The 18,664-nt window shown below is 41.1% G+C and overlaps 1 protein-coding gene across 2 annotated transcripts in view; it reads left to right on the top strand.

The window, feature by feature from the left end:
- The window catches only part of RGS17 (regulator of G protein signaling 17), a 101,834-nt gene that overhangs the window by 65,203 nt on the left and 17,967 nt on the right, over positions 1–18,664 (top strand). For both annotated transcript variants that reach the window (XM_065931086.1, XM_065931087.1), the window contains exon 2: positions 1,018–1,161. In XM_065931086.1, the coding sequence (XP_065787158.1) occupies positions 1,043–1,161 (119 nt within the window). In that variant the 5' untranslated portion in view covers positions 1,018–1,042. The remainder of the gene's footprint in view (positions 1–1,017; positions 1,162–18,664) is intronic.

Genomic DNA, 18,664 nt, shown 5'->3' on the forward strand with positions numbered 1-18,664 from the left:
TTGGGAAGATCACCTAGAGAAGGAAATGGCAACCCACTCCAGTATTCTTGCCTGGAAAATCCCATGGACTGAGGATCCTGGTAGGCTACAGTCCATGGTGTCGCCAAGAGTTGAACATGACTGAATAACTTCACTTATTTTTTATCATAAATAACTTTTGGATTAGAGTTGGCCTTATAAATATGTGGCAGGTCACTTGGCTTATAATATGTGGCCACTCACCCTACCCAGTAAGGTCACTGGTACGACGGTCTATACCCCAGCATTTTTCTCATCTGCCATGATATATAAATTCCACTAAAATGATTCTTGTGGGTTTGATAACTTTTTATTTTTCCACAAGTATCTACTAAATGAAAATAAATTTTGAGTGCTGGAGGAAAGGGAGCTGATGCATTTGCAACAGGGACACCTACCAGAATAAGGAATTTTGCCAGTATTATCAAGTCCCTGGATCATGAGCCAGAAGTGCCATAAAGGAGTTTGTATGTTTTAGAAAGAGATGGGGGGGGGGGGGCGGCGGGAAAGGTAAGGGAGGGCCAAAATCAAACTGTTCTTCACTATGTTATAGAGTTAGAAACCTTGCCGCAATGATTCGTAAACTTATATAACCTTACTGTAAACGTCAATGGAGAAAAGAGTTACCCACACCCACTATAACCATGTGAAGGTGTCCATAAAGGAAAGCAGGCGTAGTCATCCTTGAGTAAAGAAGGAAGTGAAAAATGCATTTTCAGACCTTATCATATTTACCTTCCCAACTGATCTGGATTACGTGGCAACACTTGCTGTGACTGTATGCAGCCGATAATGGTGGTAGTCTGTCCCCAACGTTTTTAGAACATTCGCCTAAAAAAAATGTCTGGAGAATTGGCAACGTGACTGCGAAAGCTTATTCGTGTTTGCCTTTTCTCACACTGTCTCCTCCCCGACCCCTTAACTAAAGTCTGCTTCCTTCAGCAGGGGCAGTTTACCCTTGTGATTTTTTCCAATCTCATGTGTTCTCTCTCCTTTCAGCCAACGGGGCGCTGCAGTAGCTGCAATGCGAAAAAGGCAGCAGCCGCAGAATGAAGAAACACCTGCTGTGTCTCAGGCACCTGGAAACCAGAGGCCCAACAACACGTGCTGCTTTTGCTGGTGCTGTTGCTGCAGCTGCTCCTGGTACGTCCTCTTATCTGGGTGACACCACACCTGAGCTGAGTCATAAGTGGCCTGAACACACGTGCCAGCCCTTGGAGCCATAGACACTTCTCGATCTGTCTTTATATTCCTTTTACAAGCAGCAGTTATGGGAGATGATCGTTGGTTTAATGCACACCATTCCCTAAGCAAAATAGAATGCTTCCTAGAAATCTACACTGAAATTGGTAGTAAAGAATGAAAAATTGTTTTGTATCATGACTTTTTCCACCCGTGCTTCTTAAAGGTATGGGCAAAAATAAGATGTGTGGCTATGTATTTGTTGAACAGTAAACAACATTCTCCCACATTATAGAAGGTGCCAGAACACTAAGGTAATCTCCAGCAGTATTTTATTCCATGTAGTGTTTTAGTTCTATGTTCTTTCATGAGAGATTGACTGTTCTGTCGCAGATTTGAGTAGCAACCTCAGCCACAGACTTCTCAAAAGGATAGAGAAAGAAGTGCCACAGACTCACGCCCACAAATCTAAAAGGCCAGGGGCTATAATGGGCATGAAGGTCAAGCCAGTTTGTTAAAAACTCTGAACTTAGACCCAGAGAACCTGCTACCATTGCAGTGTTGTCACTGAAAGCTTCTTGGACATTCAAGTTGTAATCTCTGGTTTGTGGTTTCCTCACTAGCAAAGTGATGAAGAGTTAAAGTTGATTCTCAAGGTACTGTCTAGTGCTAAATGTCCATGATTCGGGCACTTCAGAAAACCCCTTTCCATTCCAAATCCACAAAGTGTCTTCAAATAAGAAAATCAGTGGGACCCAGAATTCCGAGATCTACAAAGATGAGATCCCTTGGGAGGTCGGAGGGGCCATGCTAGACTTAATTTTCATAAAACCGCATATTTCCATAGAACCACACGTTTCAGGGTCCTGTAAGATCAGTTCATAGCTGGATCTTCTGGGTTAGCAGTGGTCTTCTGGATCTCCCCGACCTGTTTCAAAACCACAAAGCAAGGCCCAGCTGCTGGACTCATCTTCTTGTGCATGACAGCTACAGTTTCCCAGCATCCTTGGAGGTTGGTCCTGTAATCTAGTGGCATAGAATCTATCACAGTGGCCAAAACAGAAGATGAAACATGTGATGCTCCAGTGGCAGCCTTGGTGTTGAACACACTCCAAGATCTCTGCCGCTGCTAAGTCACTGCAGTTGTGTCCGACTCTGTGCGACCCCATAGATGGCAGCCCACCAGGTTCCCCGTCCCTGGGATTCTCCAGGCAAGAACACTGGAGTGGGTTGCCCTTTCCTTCTCCAATGCATGAAAGTGAAAAGTGAAACTGAAGTCACTCAGTCATGTCCGACTCTCAGTGATCCCATGGTCTGCAGCCTACCAGGCTCCTCTGTCCATGGGATTTTCCAGGCAAGAGTACTGGAGTGGGGTGCCATTGCCCAGCTCTCTAGGAGACTTCATTTCCAGAAAACTATCCGATACTGCAGCAATCTAGAAGGTTTAAAATAGTTTTTATAAATATCAAAATTGCTTCCCAGATGATGATTCCTTGTTGGAAAAAGTCATGTTACGATTCCTTTTTCTTTCATCCTTAAGTCTTAAATTAAGTATTTCAGATGGAAGAAAGAGAGTTCTAGAAGAGGAAAGTATTTCAATGCAATTGTGTAAATTTTTTTTCTGTCTCGTTCCTCAAGAGATCATCTAGCTCTGGCCTTAATCCATGAATTTTGAGGGAGTGACTTAATATGGTGGTTCTGAAGTCAGACTTGTTGTTCAGTCAGTCATGTTCGACTCTTTGTGACTCCATGAACTGCAGCACACCAGACTTTCCGGTCCTTTGCTATCTCCTAGAGTTTACTCAAACTCATGTCCATTGAGTCGGTGATGCCATCCAACCATCTCATCCTCTATCGTCCCCTTCTCCTCCTTCCCTCAATCTTCCCCATCATCAGGATCTTTTCCAATGAGTCGGCTCATTGTATCAAGTGACCAAAGTATTAGAGCTTCAGCTTCAGCATCAGTCCTTCCAATGAATATTCAAGGTTGATTTCCTTTAGGATTGACTGGTTTGATCTTTTTGCTGTCCAGGGGACTCTCAGGAGTCTTCTTCAGCACCACAGTTCGAAAGCATCGAGTCAGCCTGCCTGGGTTCAAGCTCTTCATCTGTTACTGTCTGTTTGACCTTCAACAACTTGCTTAGTGTCTTCAGATTTTTCATCTATCAGATGACAGTGATAAGAATCCCTACCTAATAAGGTCCTTTTAAACATTCAATGAGATAAAACACATACTAGCTGAGAACAGTGCCTGACCCATAGTGTGCATTTAATAAGAGTTGGTTACTGGGCTATGGAACATTTCATATTGGAAGAATAAAAACTCTTTAAAGAAGACCTAGCTTCAAATAATGCATTGGTTTTGTTTTTTTTTTAATGTCAGCTTGTGGATATAATACCACAAAAAAATTATTTTGGAAAGGAAAACTGTTTTAAAGTCTGTACAAAACATTGCAAATATTTTGTTACATCCTGTTGAGAATTAGACTTCTGTTTCTCACTTGCTCTATGCCATGTTCCACTAATTGGTAATTGAGTGTATTTGCCTGCAGGAACTCATTTCTGAATTGCTTCAGGATTAAAATACCAAACACTGAAGTTTTGTAATCTTTGTTGTCAAACAGCTGTTTCGTGCAGTTTGCTTTTATCTGTCCTTCAGATATTTAGCAAGACTTGCTTTTATTAATTCTTCAGGTGCACATTAAGCAAAATAGTCAATGAGAGCTTGTGAGCATCAGATTATCTCAGAACACAGACTGTGGATGGAGAACAAATTAGTTTTTGGAAGCTGCAATAACTCTCCACACCTCTAGGGTGACAAGTAGTGGATTGGCCAAAAAGTTCTTTTGGGTTTTTACAGAAAACGTGAGCAATCTTTTGGCCAACCTGATATTTGGACCCTAAACATATGGTGCCTTGGATGAGCATTCTATCCGTTTTAGATGAGAGAGCATTGTTGTCAAGAACTGTATTTGCTATCAGTGAGTCATGGATACCCAAGTCTAGGTCATAAAATGCACAGTCCATAAGCACACAAATCTTCTTTTTTTGATAAATAATATGTAATCGCTTCTCAGCCTTTTGGCTAAGATCAAGGTAGTAAGGAGGCTTCCCAGGTGACACAGTGGTAAAGAATTCACCTGCCAATGCCAGAGACGCAGGTTAATTCCCTATGTCAGGAAGATCCCCTGGAGTAGGAAATGGCCACTCACTCCAACAGCAAATGCCAACCCACTCCAGTGTTCTTGCCTAAAATATTCTATGGACAGAGGAGCCTGGTGGGCTACAGTCCGTGGGGTCACAAAGAGTCAGACACAGATGAGTGACTGAGTACACACAGGTAGTTTCTAATGTATGCAACTATTTTTTTTAAAAAAAAGAATGATACTTAAATTTGATGTTAATTGGAACTGTTATCTCTTCATAAATGGAGATGTCCTTTACTCATCCGTTCTTTAAATATCATAACTTTTATACTTTGAGTTTAGGGCAAGAAATTGTCAAAGCTTACTAGAGAGGGAAAATAGAAAGAAATGTTCTTCAAGTTTTCCAGGCTAGGTCAAAGGAGTAGAACAAAAAGAAACACTAAAAAATGTAATTTAGGTACAAAAAAGTTAGAAATCAAAGTCTAATGTAACCATCATTCTTAAGTAGGAACAGTTGTCATGTAGCTGATTTTACCTCCTTTTAAGGAAATAGAATGCCAAGAAAATAAATTTCTCTGTCTAGTAATAAATATAAACACTCCACTCGAGCCTCCCATGTTATAGCTTTTTGAAACAATTTAGTATTTTCCTCAGATTTGCATTTCTCTTTCACGTTTCATCATCAGCTACTCTCTCACGTTTAAATTTATTTCTGTCCTTACAAATGACCACTATGTTTTGTTTGGGGCAATGATCAAGAGAATAAATACATGACTACTGAATATTCCCATATTTTCCTTCAAAAATCTCAAAAATTAGGACTACTTCATGATGTCCTCTGTCCTTGTCAAAGAACCACTTCAATTCATTCCTCAAATCCACCTATCTCCCTCTTCTCCCCATTGCCCTCCATTTCAAGAAGAGAAACCAAAGGAATGAGGTTTAGCCCCTTTAAGCTGTGTTACACAAATAAGTCACGGACGTCCAATTCTTGGCCATCACGCGGCCAGCCTATAAACTTGCAAGTCCTTCTGCACCGGGGACCAAGCTGTTCTCAGCCAGGACAGTGTTGTCAGGACCACACGTCTACAGGTTCAGATTCCTCAAAACAATGTTTCCCCTTATATCAGGATTCAAAAAGAGCGACCTGCCTCTTCCAGTAGTTAACCCCCTTCCCTTTTCTTGATGAGAAAGAATCCTTTTAAAGATGTGGACTCATTACGAAACCACTCACAGTGTGAATCCATGAGATCATGCAGCCACCTGTGAAAGTGTGTTGCAACATGCTAAAAAAATGAGGTACCTCAAAAAGGAGGTAGAAAGGGAGCGCTTTCAGAATGCACTGCGAGCTTAAACCTCCAAACTGTTCCCTGAACTCTCCCCTAACTCCAGAAGCCATACTAAAATAACCCAGACTGGGGGTTTTTTTGTTTTTTTTTTTAAGGAAATATCTAGGTGCTAATCCTCTTCTGTTTTAATTCTCCTTTACTCCTGGGGGTGTCCTAGCAAGCAAGACTGATTTCTGTGTTTACTCCTAAAAGATGAGAAGTCCACAGATTTCAGATACGATGTGTCCAGAATGTTCCATTGACTCCTCCTGCTCCTGTGTGATGGTGAGACGATGATTCCGGGGGTTTGGGTGAGGAGTGTCGCTGGCTATGGTCCCAAGCTCCCCACTGACAGTATCCAAGGGGATGGTTCTCTATTTAGCTTTTTCACTCATCAGATTAAAATACAGGATTTTGTCTGAAAGAAAAATGGCCTTGCTAAAAACTAGTATTTGGACAATTCCATGTCTGATTTGACAGATAAGGCAACTGAGGGCTTGCTTGCTGTTACTAAGCTCCTTAAGGACAGTGCAGTTCAGTTCAGTCGCTCAGTCATGTCCAACTGTTTGTGACCCCATGAATCACAGCACGCCAGACCTCCCTATCCATCACTAACTCCCAGAGTTTACCCAAACTCATGTCCATTGAGTCAGTGATGCCATCCAGCCATCTCATCCTCTGTTGTCCCCTTCTCCTCTTGCCCACAATCCCTCCCAGCATCAGGGTCTTTTCCAATGAGTCAACTCTTCGCATGAGGTGGCCAAAGTATTGGAGTTTCAGCTTCAGCATCAGTCCTTCCAATGAACACCCAGGACTGATCTCCTTCAGGATGGACTGGTTGGATCTCCTTGCAGTCCAAGGGACTCTCAAGAGTCTTCTCCAACACCACAGTTCAAAAGCATCAATTTTTCAGCACTCAGCTTTCCTTGTAGTCCAGCTCTCACATCCATATATGACCACTGGAAAAACCATAGCCTTGACCAGATAGACCTTTGTTGGCAAAGTAATGTCTCTACTTTTTAATATGCTACCTAGGTTGGTCATAACTTTCCTTTCAAGGAGTAAGCGTCTTTTAATTTCATGGCTGCAATCACCATCTGCAGTGATTTTGGAGCCCCAAAAAATAAAGTCTGACACTGTTTCCACTGTCTCCCCATCTATTTCCCATGAGGTGATGGGACCAGATGTCATGATCTTAGTTTTCTGACTGTTGAGCTTTAAGCCAACTTTTTCACTCTCCTCTTTCACTTTCATCAAGAGGCTTTTTAATTCATCTTCACTTTCTGCCATAAGAGTGGTGTCATCTGCATATCTGAGGTTATTAATATTTCTCCCAGCAATCTTGATACTGGCTTGTACTTCTTCCAGCCCAGCATTTCTCATGATGTTCTCTGCATATAAGTTAAATAAGCAGGGTGACAATATACAGCCTTGACGTACTCCTTTTCCTATTTGGAACCAGTCTGTTGTTCCATATCCAGTTGTAACTGTTGCTTCCTGACCTGCATATAGGTTTCTCAAGAGGCAGGTCAAGTGGTCTGTTATTCCCATCTCTTTCAGAATTTTCCAGTTTATTGTGATCCACACAGTCAAAGGCTTTGGCATAGTCAATAATGCAGAAATAGATGTTTTTCTGGAACTCTGTTGTTTTTTCGATGATCCTTTTCTAAAACCAGCTTGAACATCTGGAAGTTCTCGGTTCATATATTGCTGAAGGGTGGCTTGGAGAATTTGCAGTATTACTTTACTAGCATGTGAGATGAGTGCAATTGTGTGGTAGTTTGAGCATTCTTTGTCATTGCCTTTTTTTGGGACTGGAATGAAAACTGACCTTTTCCAGTCCTGTGGCCACTGCTGAGTTTTCCAAATTTGCTGGCATATTGAGTGCAGCACTTTCACAGCATCATCTTCCAGGATTTGAAATAACTCAACTGAAATTCCATCACCTCCACTAGCTTTGTTTGTAGTGATGCTTTCTAAGACCCACTTGACTTCACATTCCAGGATGTCTGGCTCTAGGTGAGTGATCACACCATCATGATTATCTGGGTCGTGAAGATCTTTTTTGTACAGTTCTTCTGTGTATTCTTGCCAGTGAAAGTGAAGTCACTCACTCGTGTCCGACTCTTTGTGACCCCATGGACTGGAGCCTATCAGGCTTTGCCGTCAATGGGATTTTTCAGGCAAGAGTACTGGAGTGAGTTGCCATCTCCTTCTCCAGGGGATCTTCCCGACCCAGGGATTGAACCCAGGTCTCCCGCATTGTAGGCAGACACTTTACCCTCTGAGCCACCAGGGAAGCCCCATTCTTGCCAGTAGGGTAACTAAAATGCAGGTCTCTTCGTATCCCAATCCATTGTTTTGTCCACTTTAAGATGACACTTCTAAATTTTTCATTTCCAGGCTGGATATGAACTAGTTCCAAAGTTTTTTACTTTGTAAACTCTTCAAGAATTATATTAACTAAAACTTTTCAAATGAAGTTCACAATCCCTGTGTACTGCCTACAATATTTGGTCCACTGCATTGAATATTCTCCACTCTTCTCAGGAGAAATTGGTCAAAACATGAATGTGTTAAATAGCCCTGTGAAAGTTAAAATTATATCCCATTTGACACGCTGGTTTCCAGACCATGGAACAGATCTGACTAAGTGAACCTTAAACACTTCATCAACATACTTTTGGTCACCCCTCCCTCCATTTTTAACAAGTACCACAGCCTGTATAATTCAAAACAGTGCAAAAATAATGTCCTATTTTATCCTCTGGCACTGTCACACATTAGCTCCTTGCCAGTGGAAATACTAAAAAGCATGCTTTAAAAGCCAAAGGATATTTTTTGAAAGGAAAAACAAAATCCATGTCTGCTCCATGGTAAAGAAACCATCCCCCTGGAAATAAATCCGCTCACACATGCCAGTTGAGTCATTTCATCTGAGGCCCCGGTGAAAAGCAGCCTTTTCTCTGCCTGCCACCCCCAAAGACCTGATTCATCTCCCATGGGAGCACAGGTTTACTGCATAGGACCTCCAAAGGACTGGTAACCAGACTGTCAAAAACATCACTTGCAAAGAATTCTAGTTTTGAGACTCTGTCTCACCATGTCATGGGTACATTTTATCAGTAAATTTCTATAGCTTATCATGATCTTTAAACACACACAGTCAAAAGACTTGTACCAAAATGAACCCAGGTTTCCCAGGTCATATACACAAAACCAAAAATTGGGCACTGGGGTTATAGACCTTCTCTAAGTCATTCCCTTGTTCATTCACTCATTTAAAGTTGAAGGCTGATTATTGCCTGGTACTGTTGACGTCATTAGCTTTCACGGGATTTTCCCTGCCTCAGTGTGACGGAAACAGACTCTCAATAAGCAAATGAATCTAAACATGAATATTTGGTTTTACTCCTCACGTCACCCTCCAGAAAAATTCAGTATTGAGGCTGCCTCTACCCAATCTGTGTTACCTCTGAGTGCTATCTATTGGAAAACTGCCCAAATCAGGATTCCTTGATCCTTCGCCATTGAAGGCATTCCATTCTTTTCTTTTCTTTTATTTTTGTACTGGAGCGTAGTTAATTTACAATGCTGTGTCAGTTTCGGGTGTGAGGCATAGTGATTCATTTACACATATGCATCTATTCATTCTTTTTCAGATTCTATTTCCGTATAGGTTATTAGGGAATATTGAATAGAGTTCCCTGTGCTATCCAGTAGATCCTTGTTGATTATCTATTTTATATATATTAACAGTAGTTGTGTGTATGTTAATCCCAAACTCCTCTATTTTTTCCCTCCCCCAACATTCATTCCCCCTTTGGTAAGTTTGTTTTCAAGATCTGTGAGTTTGTTTCTATTCTATAAATAAATTCATTTGTATCATTTTTTAAAATTAATTTCTCCAAATGAGTGGTATCATACAACATTTGTCTTTCTCTGTTTGACTTTACTTAGCATGGTAATCTCTAGGTTCATCCATGTGGCCGCAAATGGCATGCTTTTGTTCTTTTCTATGGCCGAGTAATATTCCATGATATAGATGAACCACATCTTCTTTATCCATTCCTTTTCAACTCTTTCTTTACTATAAATGTATATTTTTTCCTGAGTCACATTTGCAGTGCTTAGACCATCAGTGGAAAGATGGATATGAAGAAAATAAAATACTCGATGAAAATATTATACCCAGTCTTGTTGAAAAGAGTAGAAAGCATGAACCAAAAAAGAATGGAGAAAGATTAAGTTAATTCCGGCTAGAAGAAAGCAAGAGCCAGCCAGAAAGGTCAGGCACTCACAGCCTGAGGCCAGGGAGGAACCAGCGACAGGCTTCCTGCTGGGTGCCTTGAGGCTGCCTGCGGGGGTCACCCGAGTTATGGTTCCCGTGATGGGGAAGGGAAGATGGAGAGGGGAGAGTCCAAGTGTGAGGAGCTGGTGAGGAATCACAGAGGGGAGCGAGGATGAAGGTGGGGTGGGGAGGGAAGGGTCAGAGGGTAGAAGCCTCAGAGCTTGTGGTGGGGGCTGCCAACCCTGGCCTGGCCCCGTGGTGGTGGTAGAGGGGAGCTGCCTTAGCTGGTGTAGAGAGACGGATCCTTCAGAGAGCGGGGAGTGTGTTGGAAGAGGAGGTGGTTAGGCCCAGCTGGACTCACTCCATGGGTGGTACCCGAGGATTCTTTGTGGAAATGATGCTGAAGCTCGCAGGGCAGGTCTTGATTAGATAGAACGAGCAGGGAGTCATCGGCACACAGTGGACAGGAGATAAGATGACCTAGCGTGAAGAGCGATGAGCTACAGGCTGAACCCTCAGGAAAGACCAGCCAGCCTTTCTGGGAAGAGCAGTGCAGCTCTGTAAACGCAGAAGACAGAAGAGATGGTCTGGGAGGTAACACAACACACAGCCCGGGGCCGGCACAGCCGCCCAGAGAATGGGGAGTTTCACACAGAGGGGGATGAGGGATGCTACAGACACACCAGAGTGGCCCAAAGGGATAAGGATCGTAAAACATCTTGTCTGGTCAACCGGGAGGTGACCAGTGAACTCTGAGACTCAAACTTCTCCTTAAGGTGCACGAGGAGGAAGCGTTTGGAGAGAAAAGCTGCCAAGTGCACCCCTTTTCAAAGGCTCTGAGACACCCCAGTCTTTTGGAGTGAAGACTCAAGCTGAGGGAAGCCGGGGTTCCCTTTCTGATTTAATCAAATTATTCATTTTCTAAAACAAGATGAAATCCAGCCCTTGTAAATCCTAGCCAAATATTATTAGCTACCTGGACGATATTTAAGAACTGTCTTCTCCACCCCATCCCAGCCTCTTCAAATCAATAATAATATGAAAACTGAAGTCATGACATTTTTGCTACCTCTTGCTTATCTGGAAAATGTAGTTTCCCTACATCTGATTGAAATTAATATTATTTTCGTCTCTCTCAATGGAACTCTTTCTTATTCCTTTTAGGTTTAGCTTCTTTAGGTCTAGGCCTGGTAAACCTACTAAAGTCTGCCTGCTGTCTCAGGACATTACTCAATAATGACTAATAGGGACTTCCCTGGCAGTCCAGTGGTTAAGATTTTGCCTTTCAATGAAAGAGACACAGATTTGATCCCTGGTCAGGGAGCTAGGATCCTACCCACATGCCTCAAGGCCAAGAAACCAAAACATAAAGCAGAAGCAATATTGTAAGAAATTCAATAAAGATTTTTTAAATGGTCCACATAAAAAATAATCTAAGAAAAAGAAGAATTCCTAATTACTTGTCAGATAAGACAATAAAATCCACTTCTTGCACATATGAAGTTGATTGTGTAATAATTCTGCTTCATTGGGTTTCATAAATATGATCATTTTCGATGCCACAAAATTCCTGTCTTTATTAAAATACATCTCATGCCTGGGGGCCTCCCCTGGTGACTCGGATGGTAAAAAATTCTCCTGCAGTGTATGAGACCTGGGTTTGATCCCTGGGTTGGGAAGGTCCCCTGGAGAAGGGAATGGCTACCCACTCCAGTATTCTGGCCTGGACAATTCCATGGACAGAGGAGCCTGGCAGACTACAGTCCGTGGAGTCGCAAGGAGTCTGACATGACTTAGCGACTAACACTTTCACTTTCATGCCTGGGAGCATGTGCTCCTAAGCAGAAAGTATATTTCATCGCTACTTTTTTGTATAAAGAAAAAAAGCACAGAAACTTTTAATTGACCAATTCCAAAAGTAATAGTCGAATAATAACTCCATGTGCTTCATTTGAAATAGATGTTGCCTGGCCATATTTAAAGATGACACACGAAGTCTAATAACATACCGTCCTCATATAAAGCCTGCTTTCCAAAAGCAGCATGGGAGCGGGAAGAAAACCACCCTGGAATTAGACCTGGAAGAATCCTGGTTTTATAACATGTGACTATGAAATATTGGGCAAGTTTCTCAGTCTCTCTGGGGTTTCCCTGGTGGCTCAGCTGGTAAAGAATCCACCTGCAATGCGGGAGACCTGGGTTCGACCCCTGGGTTGGGAAGATCCCCTGGAGAAGGAAAGGCTACCCACTCCAGTGTCCTGGCCTGGAGAATTCCATGGAATGTACAGTCCGTAATGTCGCAGAGTCTGACACAACTGAGCGACTTTCACCTCAGTCTCTCTGAGCTTCAGTCTCTTCATCTGTTAAGACGGGGTTCACAACGTACCTATACCTGTTACTTTAGGGTTCAGTACTTTCTAGGGAACCCCTGAATAATTGTTTATTGATAGATATTAGTTGCAAGTCTCAGGCTGACAAGAAATTTTCAGATTTCATAGAATTTGGCCACTGTGTGCTTAGCATGTTCTGTTTGTATCTCAGTTAATGCAACAGAATCTATTTTCTACACTGGGTATCTCTGGTTCTTTCTCCCCAACTCTCATAGAAAGGAGTACAGATAGAACTCAGCATTCTCTAAGTTCTATGGAGCAGGGACCGCACACTCATTGATACCCAGAGTGTTCTAAATTTATCGTATCCTGAGATTAAGTAAGTCTCCCCAAAGATCAGGATTATCACCTTCTATCAGAGTTGTTCTCAAGGATGCTCATCCCGCACATAGTAACACACACAGTGACTGGAAAATCCCTGGGAAGGAATGAATGCCGTGGATGCGTAAGTGACAGCTAGCAGATATTTTTCTGAGTATCACCTGGTGTTTTAACCTTTTCATTCTGCTTTTTATAATAGACACACGCGTTAACTAAAACAAAAAGCCTGACTCCAACTTAACTGAAGCATTTAAGGACATGGGTGATTACATGCCATTTTAATAACAGTGTCTACTAACTCAATAAAAGTCCAGTTGGTATTTTCACATCCTAGATACTTGCTTTCCCACAGAAGCATCCACTAACTTAATTATGACTTACAGCGAAAATTACAGTGGGCTGAAGGAAGAGCTTAAAATAGAGTTTCAGTCAACCTGAGAACTGAAGTCAAGGATTCTAACGATCGGCATATATTATATAAAATACATCTAAATATTCAGTCCTGTAATTCTCTTAATTTTAAGGGGGATAAAAAAGAAACTATATATATGCCAAATAGGAGGCTTCAGTTATTTAACTAAACATAAGCTGACATAATAGATCCAGATTTTACCCAGGTTATAACTTGTTAAATGCAGTTGGCATCCTAAACCAATTGAATGTCCATAAACCTAAAATACATGGAAATAAAAATGTAATACCAATAAGAATAAATAAAATAAAAATTTAATACTAATAGAAATAAATATTTAATACCAATAGAAACAAAAATTTAATACCAATAGAAAAAGAGAGTTTTGGAAACCTATCTTTTCAAGCAGAAGCAGGTGTAGAGAGAAATTGGTAACAAAGAGACCAAGTGTGAGAAGATGAAGTGATTTTGTCTTTAGTTAATACACCAGCAAAAGAAGTGATTAACATACAGCCCAAACTGACATTGAAATCCTTTGGGATCCACTTTCACAATGGTTTTTTGAACACATTTTAAGGAAAAAAAATATTTATGGCCTGGTGGTAGTTTAAAATCTTTTCTAGTTAATTTATTCTAAGAATGTATCTTCAGGCCATATTACCCCAGCAAGAGACATTAATATTAAGAGTTCAAACAGCTTATCATTGGGAAGAATAATTACAATGTTAATAGGATTATGCCTGACCCTTTTTTAAGACTAAAATACTCCTAAGTTAAATGACTTAGGGGGGGAAGTATCCAGAACACTTCTTAAGTAGCAAAAAGGAAAACTAGGTATAATTATACACACCTCCCAAGATTAAATTTATCGCTTTTGAGTTTATTTCACTCACAGAAAATTTGATGACTCTTTTCAAATCCTTAGAAAGATGTAATTATGAAAACCCCATACATATAAGGATAGATTTTTTTTTTTTCCCAAATAAGGGTAAACTCAGAAACTTTCTCATTTTTTTTTTCTTTTTTATTGAGTTGATGGAAACATTGTTCATAAAGGCCACACTGCCCTCTAGCGGACAGAGTGTTAGTAGCAGATTATTTTACTTTCGAGAGGTTTAACTCAATCAAATAAAAGGTTAAGCCAGATGAAACATTTGTTTTATAATATATGATACCTCATTATGAAAAATAAGAGGAGTAATTCTAGGGGCAATGTTTTTTGGGGACAAGTCTTGAATAACCTTTCCAGACACACATTTCTAACCATCATTCCCATCCTCACATACCCCTTTCAAAATAAGTTGTTTCACCAGAATATAGAAAGGAAGGCGATAAGGTTCAAGTCATAGGTTTGATTATAGTTGGATTTGTATTTGTCTGAAGTGGTAGAGGGTATATGGTTATTATGCACCTTCGGCTCCCGTTTTTCTTCCTTCACCCCCCCCCCCGAAATTACTTTTTTTTTTTTTTTTTCGTTTATTTTTATTAGTTTTCTTCCTTTTAATAGTCTTTTCTAAGCAATGCATCGGTGCCTTTCTCCCCTCCGAATCCACTTCTCCCCAAAGCTGTCTTTGCTGCTGGGAGTGAGTTGTATCAACACATCCCAGGGAGGCTCCTTGCAGGAGCAGCCCCTGTTCTGGAGTCACGAGTGGCGTCGCCTCTTCTTTCCTTCATCAGGCTTTGTTGTCAGAGCTTCTAGAACAGCTCCTTTCTCCCTAGCAGTCTCAAGTTCCAGGGAACTGAGAAGCTACTCCTTGCCAACATCTATTGCATATTCAGTCCTCCGGGCAGTACCTCCTATAGACTGAGAGCTGTGATGAGAGGTTTTACCCCCTCCAAACATTGAAGAGCAGCCCACTTTGTAAATACCTGAAAAGGTAAAATACCACGATTCATTCCTCCACATCAAGAGAAGAAACTCTGTACAGCAAGAATGAGTGTGAAACACGGCGGATGGCATGAGTTCCAGCGCTAGGCTTGGTATGTTTTAGTTGTGGGTATTCAGTAAGTCCCCCTTGACTCATATGGGAAGGATTAATTAAAAAAAAAAAAAAAAAAAAAATGTCCCTGCTTACTTTCCAGGACTGTTGTGAGGAAGAAATGGTAAGGTGTTGCATGAGAAAGGGTTGCATAATGACAGCAAAGTGTTAGGGTTTATTCTCTCAAGTTGAAAGGAAAAACTCGGATAAACTTGTCATTTAAATATGCAGTCATTTTAATTGTCATTTAAATATGCAGTCAATTTGCCTTTCCCTTGATGGACATGGAATCCTGGCGTGCTGCAGTCCACGGGGTCGCAAAGAGTCAAAAGCAACCGAGTGACTGAACTGAACTGAATTAAGCACGTGTAATGATTTGCCTTTGTGCTGCAAGTGGCTAGTCTTTGTTCCCATAGTGAGTAGGGAAAATAAAGCTGGGAAAGCCAAAATCATCTTAAAGGAGATCTATCTGAGATTGGGATTCCACCTCATTGCTTTCTTGGCTCATCACCTAATCACGCCTCGCTGCCTGTTTTAATTCATCGCTCCCGTCTTGAAACACCTGATCTGTGACTTGGTTCTGTGTTGATGTCATGCCTTTTCACAGCTCTGCACATCGCTTCCCCCTCTGCTTGGACTTCCCTTCGTCTTGGTCTCCATCTGGCACACACCTGTATCCCAGCCCTCATCACAACGCTCTGTGATGCCCATTTACCTGGCGGACGCCTCAGTTTCAGAGCCTGTGTCTCTTTCATCTTGACTTTCCAACTCAGACGCTCTTGCATAAATCAGGTGTCTCATACACATTTGTAAATCATCTTTGACTCCTAAGGAAAGCTGCAGGATTGGTTTACCCTGATGTTTTGACGGAGAAAAATGAAACGTTTAAAGAATAACTTACCAATTCTTTTCCAGAACCTGAAGGAAGTTGATTCCCTTTTTGCACTAGGAAATTTCAGGTAGAAGTGTTACACATAAAGAAAGCTGATAGCACAGTGTAAGAACGTCAAAATAATGAGCTTCTTTTACCAATGACTGATTCTTTCTTGAGCCTTAATGTCATGCTGTATAAAGTTGAAACATCTGATCAATTCCTCAGTGGATGGTTTGTATAAAGACGTATGTGGTTTTGTCATCAGCCTTTATCTCAGAGTTAACAGGGCTACTATAAAGTTTTCATCTTATTTACAACCATTTCAAGGATTCTCCCTAAGAACCAGTTGTTTTTCTTTAAAAAAAAAAAAGTAGATCCTCTTCCAAAATAGGCCCCACGCATAGCCGTGATGAAGAACAAGTAGGTAACCTGGATCAAGGGCAGGATGTAATATTTTCCCCACCCCACCATCCAAACGCCTCTGTAAACAAACAAAAAACCCACCCACACATTAAAAGGACATATTTCCTTATTCTCTAAAATATACCAAATGTATTTCTCTTCCTAAAGTCACTGTTTGAAAAAAATCTCTTAACGGGATTTTATATGCTTATTTTAATATGCTTAGCATAGACTATTGGCATTTTCTCCCATAAAATATTTAAGCTTTGATCAAGACTCCCGGGGTGAGCATCGTTTATGCATTCTGTTCTCTTCAATGGCTTTAAGTTGTTTTAAAAAGTGGAAATGTTAGTTTAAAATGTTAGGAGCAGTGCAAAAGTGAAAAAGAACTTGTCTTCACTGTGACTCATGACTGGTTTTTTTTTTTTCTTTTTAGAGCTTTTTTAAGCATGTATTATATGCATATGTTGATTCAGAGCAAATATGTCCTGTATTTTATTACCTTAATGAAAAAAAAAAAAAACACTGGCTATATTAGAGCAGGACCTAGTGAAATTTGGGACAGACATGTCTAAGACATAGATGGAAAACAGTCTAGTACCAAGTTCTGCCATTTTCTCCGTTTCTGTTCATCTTTTAAAATGGCATTATCAGTAGTTCTTGATAATTGAAACTTTGAAACCAATTTTTAGAGAACAGTCCTAAAAGGCAGTTGATTAAAAAGGACACACTGACTGCTAAGAGTCAATTTCTTTCTGCAGGGCTCTGTTGTATCCAATACAAGATCAAGAAATGGAGCAAGGGGCTTCCCTGGTAGTCCAGGGTTAGAAATATGCCTTGCAATGCAGAGGACACAGGTTTGATCCCTGGTGAGGGAACTAGGATCCCACATGCGAGGGATCTAAACCCAAGTGCCCCAACAGAAGATCCCACTTGCTGCAACTAAGATCCGACACAGTCAAAACTAAAATAAAAATGAAAAAAGATATGGAGCAAATGGTGAACAGTTAGGCACTTACGGAATGTCTGTTATAAGTGGTTTTAGCACAAATGTGTGTCCATATTTTACCATCTGTGGAAATAAAAGATACACACACCACCCAATATTTCATAATGATCACTTTAATATGCTGGCATTTGGGATGTTTGTAAATATCACAGAAACAGACACAGGAGCCAGAATTCATGTTCAAAAACTTGTGAATCATGTGTGTGGAGTCCAGATTTTTTGCTCTTCAGCAAAGACACAATGGAGAACACATATTTTTTTTTTTCACAGATGTGGAAATTAAGGATATCTGCATCGGTGTAGCACACTCCATAGGACACGGTGTGGAAATGTAACCAAAATAACTTCTTAAGGGGTTTACTATTTAATCAGCAAAGCAACCTCATGTCCTAATATTTTTATAGTCCCCCCCATGTGTGCACACATACGTAAGAGCTCGGTGAAGCTTGGCAGAATGAGTACTAATTTTCTATTTAAATGTGATCTTTCTATTTAGAATTTACCTCCTAAGTTGTGGGCTCCTCTTGTAGCTCAGCTGGTAAAGAAACCCCCTGCAATGGTGGGAGACCTGGGTTCGATCCCTGGGTTGGGAAGATCCCCTGGGGAAGGGAAAGGCTACCCACTCCAGTATTCCGGCCTGGAGAATTCCATGAACTGTGTAGTCCATGGGGTTGCAAAGAGTCGGACACAACAGCGACTTTCACTTTCACCCTAAATTGCATATTTTATGCATTTCCCATCATTAGCTTCTCCCAGGAAATTCCACGTAATATGACCGATGGTGTATTCCTACCTCCCCCACCCACTTTCCCATCATTACTGGAAATATGTCAAATTCCAGAGAGGCACTGTTCCTCAAAGACACTTGGAGAAGTTAATGACTCTCTCCTCCAACACATTCCTCACCTGCAGGCCGATTCACAGCACCCACAGGCAGCCCCCCAACCAATTGGGGGGCTCTCTGAATCCCACCTCACCACTTCCTAGGGCTCCCCTACATTGAAGGCTGAGAGCTGTCAAGAATTGCTGCCTCCCTGCAGGGCATGCCTCAATTTTCTGGACGTTTGAGTGACAATCGGCTAGAATTCCTTGGGCCACACTACCTTTGTAGGAGGTTTTCTACACCAGTAAAATCTGCCACTTTCCCTAGAAGTTGATAGAGAAGAACTGAATTTATTTCATTATGACTGTTTTCATTGAGGTGTCCTTTTTCTGACTGAAGAATCCTTTCTATTTCCTATAAGTTTCTCTTTTCTCCAGATCGTCCAATTTTTTTTTTTTTTTTGAGGATTACATTTTTTAATTGTATTTG

The sequence above is a fragment of the Muntiacus reevesi genome, chromosome 3 (assembly GCF_963930625.1).
Source record: "Muntiacus reevesi chromosome 3, mMunRee1.1, whole genome shotgun sequence".
In the NCBI taxonomy this organism is placed as follows: Eukaryota; Metazoa; Chordata; class Mammalia; order Artiodactyla; family Cervidae; genus Muntiacus; species Muntiacus reevesi.